The 15985-nt window shown below is 54.3% G+C and overlaps 1 protein-coding gene across 2 annotated transcripts in view; it reads left to right on the forward strand.

Annotated features, from left to right (window-relative positions):
• The window catches only part of Crhr1 (corticotropin releasing hormone receptor 1), a 42856-nt gene extending 28751 nt beyond the window's left edge, over window positions 1–14105 (forward strand). Inside the window, exons 4-13 of one of the 2 annotated variants that reach the window (XM_021211518.1) lie at window positions 1926–2011; window positions 7000–7106; window positions 7810–7930; window positions 8113–8266; window positions 8470–8530; window positions 10910–10982; window positions 11238–11323; window positions 11513–11648; window positions 11813–11854; window positions 12304–13442. In XM_021211518.1, coding sequence (XP_021067177.1) covers window positions 1926–2011; window positions 7000–7106; window positions 7810–7930; window positions 8113–8266; window positions 8470–8530; window positions 10910–10982; window positions 11238–11323; window positions 11513–11648; window positions 11813–11854; window positions 12304–12444 — 1007 coding nt within the window. In that variant the 3' untranslated portion in view covers window positions 12445–13442. Of the gene's footprint in view, window positions 1–1925; window positions 2012–6999; window positions 7107–7809; window positions 7931–8112; window positions 8267–8469; window positions 8531–10909; window positions 10983–11237; window positions 11324–11512; window positions 11649–11812; window positions 11855–12303 lie in introns of both variants that reach the window. The other variant, XM_029546427.1, reaches the window with a different exon arrangement.
• Window positions 14106–15985: the final 1880 nt, after the last annotated feature.

Genomic DNA, 15985 nt, shown 5'->3' on the forward strand with positions numbered 1-15985 from the left:
GCATCTTCAAGATGGCTCTGTCTCAAGACAGGGAGGCTGAGTGACCAAGTGATTCACCCAAGGTCACACAGGTTGTAAGGGTAGTGCCAGCATTTGAACCCAGACTCTGTGGCTCGAGGGGCCCTGTTCTGAGCCCTGCTTTGGGCTGCTTCTCTCTGCCTTAGGCTCTCCCCCATCCCTGCCACAAGCCCCTTTCTCTGCTCACATTCTAAGCAGCCTTCGGTTGATGCCAGGCACATCCTCCCCATACTGTGTGCTGTAATCAACCTGCTTGTTCTTGGCCTCCTATCCCACAGATATCCCAGAGCATCCTCATTGTGAGTCCCTTGGGGATCAGCTCTTATTTAACACCAGTGGAGGGCCTTTGGCCTCATTGCTGACTCTCTCCAGATCATTGCTTTGCACAGGACTCGGATTTGCTCATGGAGAGGCCAAGCAGAGCTAGGAAAATCCATAAAGATAATTTTCCCCATCGGTTAGCTACAGCCAGAGCAGCTTCTCGGGTTAGAGAGGAGGCCACAGCCTTTTAGGTTGGAAAGTCAGACCTACTTCCTCCAGTGGGACAGCTTTAATCCCCTCTGGCCTCTCACTCTGCATCTACCTCTGGTCCTGACGCTGCAGGGAGGAGGCCCCCAGGCTGAGGATGGCCCTTAGGTATCAACTGGAACATCTCCATCTTTAGAAATGAATGGGGGGAGCTGAGAGGCACTCTAACGGCTCAGCCGCAGCTGAGCTATGCCTTTGGTTCCTGTTGGGCTCCAAGCCCAGGGTCCGAGACTCCGGCAGCTTCCCCTGCCCTCTTCTAGCCTGTGGGTCAGTTGGAGCCACAGAGCAGACTGTAGGAAGAAAGACTACAGTGGAGATGACCCAGGGCTCGAGTAAGAGCCAGAAATACAAGGAAGTGTGGTTAACAATACTGATGCCAGAGAAGGTTCTGGAAACTGCTGGTCTCCCTCCCTGAAAGACTTCCTGGCTCTGCTATCCAAAGGCTGTGCAGAAAATGGGTAAAAGAGGCTCTTTGGGCAACCCTGACCCTCCCAAGGCCCTAAAGGTAAGTAAAGCAGCCCCAAGACCCCTCTCCCCCACCCCTGGCAGCCACTCTCTGGCCTCTTTTCTAATGTCACATCCCAGGTCAAAGGCAGCAGCAACAGCAGGCCTAGTGGTGAGCTACCTGACACATGAGACCCGCTCGGTGCCATCCTCAGCATAGCCCTGACATCTGCCCTTTTCTGCCTAAAAGGCCTCCCCCGTGAGGCCTCCGACATATGGCATGCTGAGGAGAAATGGTACTGTTGGGACCTCTGTAAGTCTGACCCCTTAGGGAACGCTCCAGTGTGAGAATTCCTCACAGAGAAACAAACACAAGGAGTCCCGTCATTTAAACCGCCCGAGTGGGCAGTCACTCACTCCACGTTCAGCCACCAGATCCTGCCCAGGGGTGTCTTTTTTAAAGACAGTCTCACGATGTAGCTCTGGCAGATCTGGAACTCCACAGAGATCTCCTGCCTCTGTCTTAAAGCGTACACCACCACTTCCAGCTGCCCAGTGTATCCTAAGTCACAGCCTGTGCCATTCTCTGTCATCATGAAGGACCCCAAACAAGAACATCTTGGAAGAGTAACAACCAGGAAATTTACCACTAGAGAGAGTTTAGGGAGGCAGCCCTCCGGGTAAGGAGAGCGCATGATCGGGCCAGTTTGGGCTGACAGAGCCAAGGCCCTGTGGACAGCTTGTAGGGTACAGATATAAACCTCTGTGGTACAGAAGGTAGAAAAAGGTAGGGCATGGGGTAATCAGGAAGCCGCCCCTCCCCAGTTTAATCCCAGGGTTCCCAGCCAGCAGGCCCCGTGCTAGCTCAGATGTGCAAGCAGACAGATGTGCGAGCAGACAGATGTCTTCTGACATGGGTTTTCTTCTTTTCCCAGACAATGGCTACCGGGAGTGCCTGGCCAATGGCAGCTGGGCAGCCCGTGTGAATTATTCTGAGTGCCAGGAGATTCTCAACGAAGAGGTGAGGCTAGCCCACCATCCTGAGGAGTAGGCCAGGGCCATCCGCACAAGCCGGGTGGCTGGGGGGAGGAGGGGGTGCCACATGAGCAGCTGGGGCCTGGGGAACTTTCCAGAAGCTAGTGTTGCGACTCTGGCCTATGGAAGCTGGTGGGAGCCTCTGAGTATGCATCGTGCGGTGAATTCAGTCCTGGCCCTCTTCCTTCCTCCCTTCCTCTCCCTCCCACCTTCCCTCTCTCCCTTCCTCTCACACTTTGGCTGTTTGCACTGGGTGTGGGACAGGGCTGGGGTACAGCCGAGCCCAACAGTAGCTGGACCCAAAGACACCTAAGAGTCCGGCCATGAGGGCCTGTATCAGAACCAGGGCTGGAAGTAGGGCACTGATGCAGTTTTAAAAAGCCCCAGAGGTGCTTTGCAAAACTTCAGTGGTTTCGAGCAGCTGTTGCTTATCCGGAATGCAAGATTTAAAAGGTCCAAATGGGAATACACCGAGAAGCGCCCCGCCCGTTGCCATCCCTAACCGGGTAGCTCACATGTTCTGTGTGCTCCAGTCAATGTGTCTCTGCATGGTACTCTTGGCCTTGCCCAGACATCACCTGCCATACAAACTACTGGATGCCTGCTTATTCATGTGGCCATCGATACTAGAGATTGTTCCGTGTCAGTTTAGAGCAAGCCTTGTTAGGCTTGCATGCTAACCACAGTCCAGATGTGCCATAACTTAGCGGGCCAGTCTTCATTCTGTGTTTGGTTTTTACAGACAGCATCATCACAAAGAATCTTCTATAAATGATGCTAGGCAGGTGTGTGAATATCTGCCTTCCTCTATCACCTCTTCTCTTTGCTCGGTCCCCCTGACCCCATCTGAGGAGGATGGGGACAGGCGGGGCTGGCAGAACAAAGGAGCAAAAAGCAGGGGGTTAGAAACCAAACCATCCTGGGCTGCCAGGTCCCTGGGCCTTAGGAGTGAGGAATACAGACTGGTCCAGGGGATCCTGGCAATTCCATCCTCTGAAAGGTCTGCGTTAGAAAGGAACTTGGGAGACCCTCCATCCCATTCTGAGCCTTCCAGACCTGCTTAATCTCACCCAGAACACTCGTTCACACAGAGCCTCCTGAACAGCCAGGGCTTGAGGTGGGCCAGTGGTTGGAATGGGCTGCTAAAAATGTTGAGATGTCCCAGGATTTCTTGGCTCCTTGCTAAAGATAAGCTTCTAATTCGGTGTGACTGGGCTGTGCCTTGAGACTCTGTCTTCCTTGAGATGTCTGCAAACTCCTGGGATCTGATGCTCTGATGTCTTAAGGGCCACGCTTTATGAACTGGAGGTACAGTGGGTACCACCCTCTGTGGGTGGCACAGAGGAGCGAAAACTGCAGCTCAGAAGCCAGGTGGACAGGAAAAGGCACGAGTCTGATGATCAGGGACGAGGAGTGAGACAGGCAGGCACTGGAAAGAGCTCATTGCTCCAGGCAGGGCATCCAAACAGGTCTGATGACACCGGCCTTCAGTGCAAGATGATATCTTCCAATCTGGTCAGAATCCGTTCAGCAGAAACTGCTTGTTAGAGTCTGGTCTTGAGGGCACAGCAGAGTGGGTCCCCTCCAGTGTCTCACTCAGTGCCACCCTCCTCATGGAGCTTGTAAAGCTCACATCTCCAGACTGGGCAAGGAGAGAGCACCGACCAAGCTTCCCAGGGCTGGTTTTGTCTCCCCGTGCTTTGGGCATCCAGTGGCTTCTGCGGTTCTTAGTGACTTGTCCCCAGGAAGTCAGAACATGTGAGGGTGTCACTGACATCAGGGAGACTGGAGAGGTCAATGGCTGTCTCTTGGGACATCACTGGCTGGTCTCTCCAAGTGTCACTGACAACATCTTGGGGTATTACTAGCTTTTCCTTGGGGGTGCTGCTGGTTACCTCTCAGGGTGTTACTGGATATCTTTTCCAGACAGTGCTGGCCAGAGCTCCGGCTGTTCACGGAGCTTTCTCAGTATCACCTGCTCTTCTGCTTGGTGTCCCTGGATCATTCATGTCCCAGAGCACTGGCAGCTAGCTATTCTGATCAGAATACTCTTGAGGTTGAGTCTTTGAAATTTTGAGACAAGGTCACATGTGGTCCAAGTGGACCACAAACTTCAGGTGTATATGAGGGGCTGGAGAGATGGCCCAGCAGTCAAAAGTGTGTGCTCTGTGCTCACACCCGGGTTTCATTCCATTCCAAACACTCACATGATGATTCACGACCATCTGTAACTAGAGTTCCAGGAGAGTCAATGCCCTCCTCCTCCTCCTCCAATCCAAAGCTTCACGCGAGGTAGGCAAGCATCGTATCATCTGAGCCACGCCCCCAGCTTCTAGGTCATTTATAATGAGTAGAGACGGTTTGTCTTTTGGTGCTGGAAGCTGAGACACCCAAGGTTGAAGGGGTAGAATCTTGCAAAGGCCTTGCTGCTGTGTCGTCTCATGACAGCAGGCAAAGCAAGGGTGAGAGTGAGCAAATGGGTCACACATCCCTTGCAAAGGAACCAGGCCCTGCAGTGAGGCCCCCACTTGGCTGAGAGGCCCCACATCCAACAGCCCTGTACCGGGCACCCCGTCTCCAGCCTTTAAACTTCAGGAACCCATTCGTATCGGCAGCAGTTACCGTATCTCGGGGTGTCTCTGGCACTCTATGTGACACTGCTGCCCTGGTGCTCTGATCCTTGGATTGCATCAGGCCCACGGGGTCAAGCGGAACCCAGAGCTTGACCCAGCTGTATCTCTCTGCCCCTGCGGTTTGGGGCTTTGTTTTTCCATTCCAGCCTTTGTGAAGAAAAATACTAGCGAGCCATACTCTTGATGCAGAAGCCCCTCCACCAAGATCTTGGACACAGCAGAGAAGAGACACCCCCCCCCAGAGTGCCTACCCCCCAATCCCTGCTTATCCCCCTCACAATACCCTATGGGTGGAAGGAAGAGAGAATCCTAAAAGCCAGGCTGGTCCAGGTTCTGATTGCTGGCCATACAGCTTGGATCAACCAGAAAACAAGATTATGGGGGCCAGCCTCAGGGACTTCACTGAGGACAATGGTGTGGGACCCAGCACACAGTAGGTCCTCTCAAAACTATCCAGCTTCACTCTGACAAACAGAGGAGCCGGGGTGGAAGATCGAGCAGAAGAGCCCCTCTCCCCAGCCCCCTCCTAGACCCGAAGAGCAAGCAGGGGCACGGCAGCGGCTCAGTTCCACAGATGCTGTTAATACCCAGGGGCTTCTCAGCATGGAAGAGTGGAAAATTTAATAAAAGGAAATCAAGTGTTGATTCCAGACAGGCTTTGCACTGAGCATGTCTGTCTGGAGCCTCTGGTAGGATCCTGGCATCTGCTGTAGGCCCTTAGAGCCCCTCAGGTCAGAATGGATGCCCCCCTGCCTCCCTGACCTGTCCCCATTCACCATCCTTGGGTCCCAGGGCTCCAGCAGCATGAGCTGCTAGTGTGATGTCCTGCCTTCTGGGGTCCAGGAAAGGGTGAATGGGGGTTCTGTATTGGGGATCTGCTAAGATCTGAGCACTGGGGTCCTGGCTGGTCCCCTATGGAATAAGGACCCATTTGTAGCATCAATATACCTCTCCAAGCTTCACATGGAGGTAAGAGGTGCTTTAAGCTGAACTTAGCAATCTTGAGCAAGTCAACATACCTCTGGGCTTCTTTTTCTACAAAGCAAGTTACAAATGCTTTCCCAGCTTTTCCCACAGGGCCGCTTTGAAGCTTTAAGATGAGGAAAACTCTTTAAGTGGGAAGGCTCTCACACTCGTGCCAGTAGCTCCGGTCACATATTCATAATTGAATAATTAAGAAAGTTAAGGGCCAGAGAGATGGCTCAGTGGGTAAAGGTGCTTGCTCCTGAGTGCGACAAACTGGGTTTAATCCCAAGGATCACCCGGTGGAAGGAGACACCTGGCTTTTTTGAGTTGCCCCTAACCTTCACACACGTGCCTTGACACACGTGGCTATACTCATGCTCCTGCATATACACACATTGAATAAATAAATGTAATTAAAATGCTTTTAGTTAGGAATGGCTGAGAATGTAGTTCACAGTGGGCAGAACACTTGCCTAGCCTGTTCAAGACCCTGAATTCAATTCAGAAAGAGAGGGTTTGCATACGGAGGAGGCAGTGGCAGAGGGAAGAAATGGAGGGACACTGTTCACTTGGGGCAGCCCCTGGGCCTGGGATGAGGGAAAGGTTTTGAGAATAGGGAATTGGTGTCTTCTCCTTTCAGGGGTATGTGTGTGGTACATGCATGTGTTCATATATGCACGTGGACAACACACATCTATGTATGCCTGTGGAGGTCAGAGGTGTATATAGGGTGTTTTCTTTAATGGTTTTCCACCTCATTTGTTGAGACTGGGATCGCTTCCCTAACCCTAAAGCTGACAGTGTCGCTGGGCTGACAGGCCAGGGATCCAGGGATCCACCTGTCTCTGATCCTTTGTGTTGAGGTTACAGATCCCCTCAGCCACACCCAGCGTTCATGAGGATGTCAGGGATCCAAACCCGGGTTCTCACTCAGCCAGACTCAGGTGTGACCAGGAAGATGGGAACGTTCAGGAGTGAGAAATGCCATCCTGGAAGGCTGGGGTCTCTGCACCCACCAGAGCCTGTGGTGTCAGGACAGAACGAGACACGGGTATCTGTGGGCACTAGAGTACATGTGTGGGTGTGTACAGTGTTAATGTGACTCAGGAGCACCATGTGACATAGATACAGCTTCAGTTCCTATCTGTCTGTAACACATGACAGACCGGATTCAGAGAGTGGCCCAAGTGGATGGGGTTACTCCAAGGTAGTGCGTGGCTCACAGGGCCACTCTGGGGCAGGGCAAACCCTGTCACTGTTGCCCACTCTCCCCTAGCCCCCCTCCCTGGTGCTGTCCTCTTAGAGCTCTTTAGTTCAATGGGTACAGAGGCCCGGCTGTGCAGGAGGCTCACCTCTGCCTTCTCTCCTGCCTCAGAAGAAGAGCAAAGTGCACTACCACATTGCCGTCATCATCAACTACCTGGGCCACTGCATCTCCCTGGTGGCCCTCCTGGTGGCCTTTGTCCTCTTCCTGCGGCTCAGGTGAGAAGGCACGGGCACTGCCACCCCTGGGCCCTTGAGCGTACACGGGGGAGGTGGGTAAGACCCAGGCATAGCTATGGGGTGGGGGCACTGACCAAGGGGTAACCTGCCTCTCATTTGCATAGAAGAGTACCACTCTGAGAAGCTCAGGTCTCTTAGGACCTCTGCAGAGCCATGCCTGTCCTTTCTCCCAGAAGCCTCTGGGGGACGTAGGATAGGGAGAAACAAAGCCCAGGCTCACCTGTGTCACCAATGCCTAAAGCCGGTCTGTATCCATCTTGTGGTTATAAGGCAGGGGGACCCCTGGAGGTGAGGGTTTCATCGAGGGACATCCCTGTCACAAGTTCAAATATGATAGGGTCCGAGTGATAGGTAAAAAGCTTTGAGTGGGTAGCACCAGAAATTGAAAGTCAAGACAGGCTTGACTGTTGGAGGTTTCTCCTATTTATAAGCACTCAATCCTGGGGTGTGGGAAACGAGGGGGACTCCCTGACCACACTGGGCTCTTCCAGGAGCAGATGTCTTGGTGGTCCCTGATAGGAAGGGGCCAGTGGAGTTCAGGCTAATCCATCAGCCCCACTCACTCAAGCTTCAGTCCCTCCATTCTTGCACCTGAGCTGGAGCGACACTCAGTGCCCACAACCCGCCCTCATGCTCTCTCCTCCCCGTTGCTATGGCCACCTGCCCTCTCCCGCTACCCCAGGAGCATCCGGTGCCTGAGGAACATCATCCACTGGAACCTCATCTCTGCTTTTATCCTGCGCAACGCCACATGGTTTGTGGTTCAGCTCACCGTGAGCCCCGAGGTCCACCAGAGCAATGTGGTACGTCCCAGCTAGGGAAGCAGGAAAGGTCGAGCCCGGGTCAGAGGAGCTAGATTAGGGCTACCGTGTAGAAGGGTCGGGCCTGGGTACCCACAGAACAGGAACAGGACCCCAAGGAGCCTGAGGTTGGACACTGGGGTCTCTGGATACCCCCACGCTCACGGCATCTCTGGTTGGGGCAGGCCTGGTGCAGGCTGGTGACAGCTGCCTACAACTACTTCCATGTAACCAACTTCTTCTGGATGTTCGGCGAGGGTTGCTACCTGCACACAGCCATTGTACTCACATACTCCACCGACCGTCTGCGCAAGTGGATGTTCGTCTGCATCGGCTGGGGTGAGCTGGGCCAGCCCTGCCTCTGCCTCTCCTCACCGAGGATGTGGGCCAGCCGGGTCAGGAGGGTGGGGTGCACATCCTTCTTAGGGACGAGAGTAGTGGAGTTGCCATGAAGCATCAGAGCTAAACTCCCATGAATCCTTGCTCTAGGGTCAGCCCCTGACTGCCCTGGGTCCTCCAGTAACAGTCACTCTCTCCCTCAGGTGTGCCTTTCCCCATCATTGTGGCTTGGGCCATTGGGAAACTTTACTACGACAATGAAAAGTAAGTCACTCTGTGAGGTCAGAGCCTAGCTCTACGTACACGCCCTAGGGGACTTCAGCCATTTTCTCTCCTGTAAAGACAGTGGCTTCTGCATCAACAAAGGCAGGGCACCGACCTCAATTCTAGGATCCTTTCCAGTGCTCTGCCAGGGAGGTGACACTAGACAGCCAAGGACCCAGCCTGTTATCTGTCTGGAGTTTTAAGGAGAGCAATACCCAAAGTCACACAGCCCAGGTTCTGAATTGTTGCCATCACCAAGTAGCTATGTGTGACCTTGGAGCTCATTGGCACAGCAGGCCTCAGTTTCCTCATCCATGAAATGGGCATCTTTGTTTTATTTGCCACCTCAAGGCTGTAGTGGGGATGGAGGGCATCAGTGCCTACTAAGCATGAAGAATAGCACCTGCCACCCAGTAAGTGCTGCATAAATGTTTATTAACATCAAGGTGTGCTTTACAATAAGATTCTACTCTTTTATTTATTTTTTTATATTTTTTTGGAAACTGATTCAAGTGGTTTCAAAGCCTTTTCTAGCACAGTCTGAAGCCTTGCACATGGGGACTTCCTGGCTGTCTGTCACAAGGATCATATGGGAAGGTCTAGAAAGTTCTATACCTCAGGGCTCCATGCTACCAGACTGAGGTGTGGCTTGGGTAACAGGGTGGTTACTGTGGAAAGCCAAGATTGAGAACTTCACAGAAAGACCGAGAAGGTGGGAGGAGCCGGGCAAGATTCCAGTACCAGTGTCACACTTAAGCATTCCCAGCTCCCAGCTGGCTGACTGGGGGTTCACACTGACAGACTCTCCCTTCCCCTCACTGGGCTCCGCAAGAAGCCTGGGGGAGTATCATTCACGTTTGTGAAGGTTGTTCCTTCTGCCTCAGGCTGGGGTGTTGGTGCCAAAACAGGGTAGGCGGCAGGCTGCAGGGAGCCAGTTCACTGAGTGCTGGGTGCGGTATCCCGGGCAGTGGGGAGAGGGGGCGGTATCTTCTTGGGAATGCCTGGATGGGGGTGCCTGAGCTTTGTAGGATATGAAAATTTGGGTAGAAGAGACTTGGAAGGAGGGAGAGGCGGGAGTAGGCAAGAGACAGGCAGCGAAGGAAAACCCAGAAAGGCGCCTGCTCCCACCTGGAGCAGGAAGGATGCTGTAAGGTTAGGCGTGAGCAGCTCTGAAGCCCCATCTGGTGGACAAATGCAGACACTGCAGCAGAAGTGGGGGAAGATGAGCAGAGAGGCTGCTGGGGTCCCACCCAGTCTGGAGGCCACGAACAGTGATGTATGACCTGAGTGGTGTTTAGAAAACAAAAACAAACAAAAAGAACCTTGAGGTTTCAGCCAGGAGGTCACATATGCTAACTTCCATTCTGGTTTACAGCATCCATTGCAAGTCCACATGCCCATAAGGACATGGGACTTCCGATTCGCCCTGTCCGTGCCTGCTCCCAGGAGCTTGCCAAATAAAGGTCAGTTCGTGAGGATGCAGAGCAGGCTAACATCTTGCAATAGGTGCTAGCTGTGAAACCTTTCCCTGCATGGGCTGCACTCCCACAGAGTCCCGCAGAAACTGCTGCGTGACGGGGCAGTGAGCATCGCTCAGCCATGGCCACTGCCAGAGTCCCTCGGTGGACACCAGAGAATGCAGTGCAGTGTCAGGTTTCCGGCTGTTTCTGGATTGCTGTTTGGAGAATTCTTTCCCTGGGTAACGCAAACAGGCAAGCTACCCCTGCCTGCCTGCCAGGGACCCAACCACAAACTCGGGTGCAGTTTACCAAAGTCCAGCTGAGGAAGCAATGAGTTTACTGGGAATGTTTACAGGGCCGAGGTGAGGGGCCATTTACAGGCACATAGGTGACCTCAAAGCACCCGCAGCGTGGAGAAAGACTCCCCTATGATACAGATGGAGTCAACCTCCAGTTAACTCTACAAACTCAAGCATCTCCTAAGACCATGAAGCTATGTGTAGTGGGCACCTAGAGGTGTAGGCAGACACAGCTGGGATCTCAGGCAAGGGCCCATTAACCCTCCCACTCTACTTCCCCTTTCTGTGGGAGGAATGTCAACAATCAGTCCCATCTTGAGGGGTCCTTACAAACAGCCACGACTGCGTGGATGAGGATGGTGGCTGTCACAATCAGGCGCCTTCGTGGGCCCTCCCTCCACAGAGCTTGCTCCAGCTTCGCATCCTACACCAGAGGGTGCCACCCACTTTGCAGACGGGTTCACTGAGGCACTGAAGGAGAGTCCGTTGGCCTGGCTTTCTTGGAAATTGGGGTGCCCTTTCCTCACCACTGGCAGGAACCCTGCCCTGTGTTCAAGCACTACACCACTGAAAGGACTCTGTTGATCCCTCTTTTTCCCTTTCCCTCTGTGGTCTTCTAGGTGCTGGTTTGGCAAACGTCCTGGAGTATACACTGACTACATCTACCAGGGCCCCATGATCCTGGTCCTGCTGGTGAGAGCCTCAAGAGGTAGCAGGAGGCAGGCCACCATGGGGTGGGACAGTCTTTCTAGTATGGACAGTATTGAGAGAAGGAGGGAGGAAGAGGGAGCACATGTGTGTGTGTGTGTGTGTGTGTGTGTGTGTGTGTGTGTGTGTGTGTGTGTGCAGCGAGTGCGGCAGGAATGTCCCATCCACCCCACCCACCTCCATTTCCTGCATTTGTCGCTGCCACCCATCCTCACTCCTCCTGGTGTGCTCCAATTGCAGATCAACTTCATCTTTCTCTTCAACATTGTCCGCATCCTCATGACCAAACTCCGGGCATCCACCACATCTGAGACTATTCAGTACAGGTACCTGGCTCCCCGGGGATACTTCAGAGATTCCCAGTGGCTCCTTTGAACCAGATCTCTCCCGTGGCAGCCAGTCAACCCCCGAAACTGCAGCTCCACCTTGCCCAGACATGCCTGAGACACTCCCCTCAAGCTAGCAGCCCCACCCCTCCTAGGTAGTCTGTGACTCCAGCCTCTATCCCACCCTAGGAAGGCTGTGAAGGCCACCCTGGTGCTCCTGCCCCTCCTGGGCATCACCTACATGTTGTTCTTCGTCAACCCCGGAGAAGACGAGGTCTCCAGGGTTGTCTTCATCTACTTCAACTCTTTCCTGGAGTCCTTTCAGGTACCTCCATCCTTCCGGAGCCTTGCCTCTCCAGCCTGGGGACCAGATTTGCACCCATGGGTGGGGATTTGTTCTGGCAGAGGCCTGGGGGGCTGGGGGAGGCGGGGCTGGGCCACCTGGGCTGGTAAGACCCCACTTACCTCGGACTCACTTCTTCCTTCCAGGGCTTCTTCGTGTCTGTGTTCTACTGTTTTCTGAACAGTGAGGTAAGGATCTAAGGCCAGGCTGGGGACTGTCTCCCTCATATCTCTCCTGCCATGGGCTGGCTTTCCTCCCCCTTCCCAGGGCCCCACGATATGCCTCGGGGAACTTCGTTGATCTGTACCTGTGAGGACAGCTCCGACTCTTTCAGCATGGCATGGGGGTGGTTAGAAGATAAGGCCTCTGCCTTAGGGAGAGTCAGACAGGGGTAGGGATTCTGTATGGCAAAGGCAAGATGGCATCTCTATTAGACTGGGGGGGGAAAAGGTGTGCCTTCCTCATTTGGGAAAACTGACTGGACAAGCAGCAAACCAATAGAAGTAATTATGTGACTGTCACCACCTACGATAGAGCCTGTCACCAACCCCGGTAGGCGCCTGTATCAACCTAGAGGACGCAGGGATGAGAGGGGTGTCCTGAGTCTGAGCTCTGATGCGTTACCTTGTGCCCACAGGTCCGCTCTGCCATCCGGAAGAGGTGGCGGCGGTGGCAGGACAAGCACTCCATTAGAGCCCGAGTGGCCCGCGCCATGTCCATCCCCACCTCCCCCACCAGAGTCAGCTTCCACAGCATCAAGCAGTCCACAGCGGTGTGAGCCGCAGGCCACAGAGCAGCCCCTAAGACCTGAGGCCGGGGAAATGATGCAAGTTCACTCGCGAGCCTGTCTGCAGAGGCAGGTGACCTTCCCATTCCTGCCCCTGGGCTGCAGACCTGAGAGCCTGCCCAGCCATGGACAAAGCTCATAGCACCGGGGTGGGTCCTGGGCATCTAGCTCCCTGCTGCCCATTCTCCCTGGGAAGTTGAAATGGGCATTGGGGGCTGGAAACCCTGCAGCAGTTTGATGGACCTGTGAGTGCTGTCTTCTCCCAGAGCAGCTCACTGAAGATCTGTCGTCTTCGGCAGCTGTTGGGGAGGCCACTTGCCCAAGGGCATCATGGGAAACTCCCTTCTGAGACTGTAAAGCCTCTGAGGGTTGGCGATGCCTCGGGATGCTACCGAGGACCAACGCCACACGGCCCAGTCAGGAGACCTGGAGATAGCGTTAGAAATTTGGAAACGTCATCAGATGGCACTCCACCTTCCTACGAGTGACTCCTGACCCACCAGGATGTCATCAGCTCTGTGGCACTGCCACTGGAAAGCCCTGCCTTGCTGCTTTGCTGCCTTGCACCTTTAGACATTTACTATTCTGCAGGCCAGCTTTCTGTCACTTATCCACTGACAGCAACGGTCCCCTCGCCCCCAAACCCTCCCACCTCTGGATATCTTCTAACCTGTGAGAAGATGGGGGTCGGGAAGGGGACTTGAGTTGCCTGTAAGGGAGAACTAGAGTGGGCCCAGCCTATGAGGAAGGAGTGGCCCCTGGGTACCCAGGCCACTGTCTTCAGTGGCTGGCCTCTTGAACACAGTCACAAGCTGGGGGAAGGGTGAAAGGACCTCTCTATTCGAGTTCCCTGACCAGTGACAAGTGGCTCCTGGGACAACTGCCTTGTTCCCAGGCTTGAAATGGCCCAGTCCTCACTGGGTAGGAGGGCTGAGGAGCCGCAGCAGGACTGAGGTGGGGGGTGATATAAATAATATTTATCTTTTTAATTACCTTTGTGAAGACGTCCATTCTGCTGGGGCTAGGAGTGAGCCAGAGGGTAGCTTCTGAGAAGTAGCCGGTAGGGGCGGGAATTACTGTGTGGCAGGATGCCTGATACATCTCATTACAATTCAGGATGAGCCGGAGGGCCAGAGGCAGAGGGCATGAACTCCAGACATGAAGGTATGGATGCTTGTCAAGTAACAGCTCTTGGCAAGGTGGTGAGACCTGGAGAGAAGAGCTGTGGGGCTTTCATGCAGGTTACCACGCAGGGAGAGTTAGCATGGATGGGGGACAGCCATGAGACCAGGCTGAAGTGGGGCCCAGTTCTGTAGAGGAGAACTAGGCAGCAGTTAGGGAGGCTGAGCAGCCTATGGAGCTGGAGTCTTCCCAGATGCACACATGGAGACTTGGTGGCCGGAGCACTCTCAAGGCAGCACTGGAGAGCGGGTAAGGCCAAGGAAGGAGAGAAAGGGAAAGACAGATGATGTACAAGCACCATGGCAGGCAGCTGGGACTCTGGCCTTCCAAGGAGCCTGGGACACAGGATGAGGGAGCAGAGTTGGGATACTGGTCTACCAACTCTTACCATCCCTCATTCACTGATGCAAGCTGCTCCCAAGGGACATGAGTGTCCCTGCATTTGCCACATCCACGGGGCCACAGAGTCATCAGAAGACGGCATGCTGCAAGCCTCTGAGAGGAAGCACAGGGGTGATGGGTGGGACTCCCGTGAGGGTCCCAGCGCCACCTGGGCCATGCCTCTGGGGCTCCGACCAGGGAGGACAGCCACCTCATGCATGCATATGAACGTGCACACAGTCGCACACAAGGGTGTGTGGCAGGAGATGCCATGAGAAGACTGATATGGCTGTGGCGGGAGAGCTCCACAGCTCCCGCTGAGCCAGCAGAGATGATGGAGGAGAAGGCGTTCTTGAAGGCTACATGGAGTGCCCTTCCCTGCCAGTTCTTCAAGCAGGAGTGCGCCCTTAAGTAGAGGTGGGGTTGGGGAGGCCCAGAGAACACTGGGAGAAAAGTGAACGGGTGGCTTCTACATCAACCTAGGAGTTTATGGGTGGGCTAGGGAGAGAGAGGGAAAGCCCCCCTCCCCTTCCCAGGTGACTGCAGGGACCCACAATGACCAAGTGTCAAATAGCCACACTGAGATGGTTCTTCACTCTGCCTTTCAACCTGTCCCAGGCAGGGTTCTGGTTTCTCACCAAGCCTCTGTGCTGATGGGGCATTTGCTAAGACAGAAACAGAGCAGGAAAAGGCATCTCCTGAGGGAGGGAAAGAGAAAGGTTCTAGAGAGTTATACAGCCGGGTGTGGTGGCGCACACCTTTAATCCCAGCACTCAAGAGGCAGAGGCAGGCGGATTTCTGAGTTCGAGGCCAGCCTGGTCTACAGAGTGAGTTCCAGGACAGCCAGGGCTACACAGAGAAACCCTGTCTCGAAAAAAAACGAGAGAGAGAGAGAAAGAGAGAGAGAGAGAGAGAGAGAGAGAGAGAGAGAGAGAGACCCCTGTAAGCTGCTTAACCATCCACCAAATCTATTCTAGCATCTAACCCTTAACTCAATTGAAGGACCAGACCACTTTGCGGTAGAGGGAACCGAGGCTGAGGAAGCAAGGCTGGCTACACATCTGGGAGTCTTCCCTTCCTAGAGTCCTCCAGCCTTGGCTTGGAAGGCCAAGACCCACAGAACGGCACAGGGGAGATGAGAGGCTGGTACAGGGACTCAGGCTGATCTCAGCTGTGTCCAGGTGGCTCACCCAGTGTCCAGCTGCCCGGCCAGCTGTGGAGGAGCAATTGGAGCTTTCTGCTCAGTGTCTCTCTCCCTTCCCTGGCACCCCCCCCTCATCCCTCGCCTCAAAATGATGCTTCATTCCAAACTGTACATCCAGGTCACTAGAAGCCACTGTCACCCTCATGGTCCCCACCCAGATCCACTCAGACCCCTGCAAAGAACTCCAAGACCTCCGAGCCATCCCACCCAGCTCCCCCGATGACTTTAAACTCACCTGCTGACCACACTGGGTCTGGCGTGGCCAGGTAACTTCTGTGGCAATCCCGAGCCAGTCCTTACTGCCGTGGGCACCAGGTCTCATGTAGGGATCAAACTGTTCTGCGTTCAACCCTGTGAACCCTGTGATGCTGCTCCCCCTTTTAACATATGAGGAAGGTGGAGCCCGGAGAGGAGAAGAGGTCTTCCTGAGGGCACTCAACAGAGGTGTGGCTGAAGGAGAACCCAAGCAGCCTCACATGCGCCAGTGTTCCACCAAGTGCCCCAGGAGCCCACTGCAAGGTGGCCCTCTATCTCCTCCTTTTGGGGACATTGTTCAGCTTCCCAGTTAGTAGACAAGCAGTATTTAGGGATGAGCTGACTGAACAGCCTACAGATCAGGGGCCTCAGACTGCCCACCTCCCAGTGACCCAGCCTGTTTCACATTCACATTTCAGCATGGCTTCCCACTCTCCCGCTAACACGCCAACCCTGCAAATCATGAAGCTCAGGGTGGAGGAAGACCTGAACCATGGGAATTTTGCTAGG

This window comes from Mus pahari, chromosome 14 (genome assembly GCF_900095145.1).
Source record: "Mus pahari chromosome 14, PAHARI_EIJ_v1.1, whole genome shotgun sequence".
In the NCBI taxonomy this organism is placed as follows: domain Eukaryota; kingdom Metazoa; phylum Chordata; class Mammalia; order Rodentia; family Muridae; genus Mus; species Mus pahari.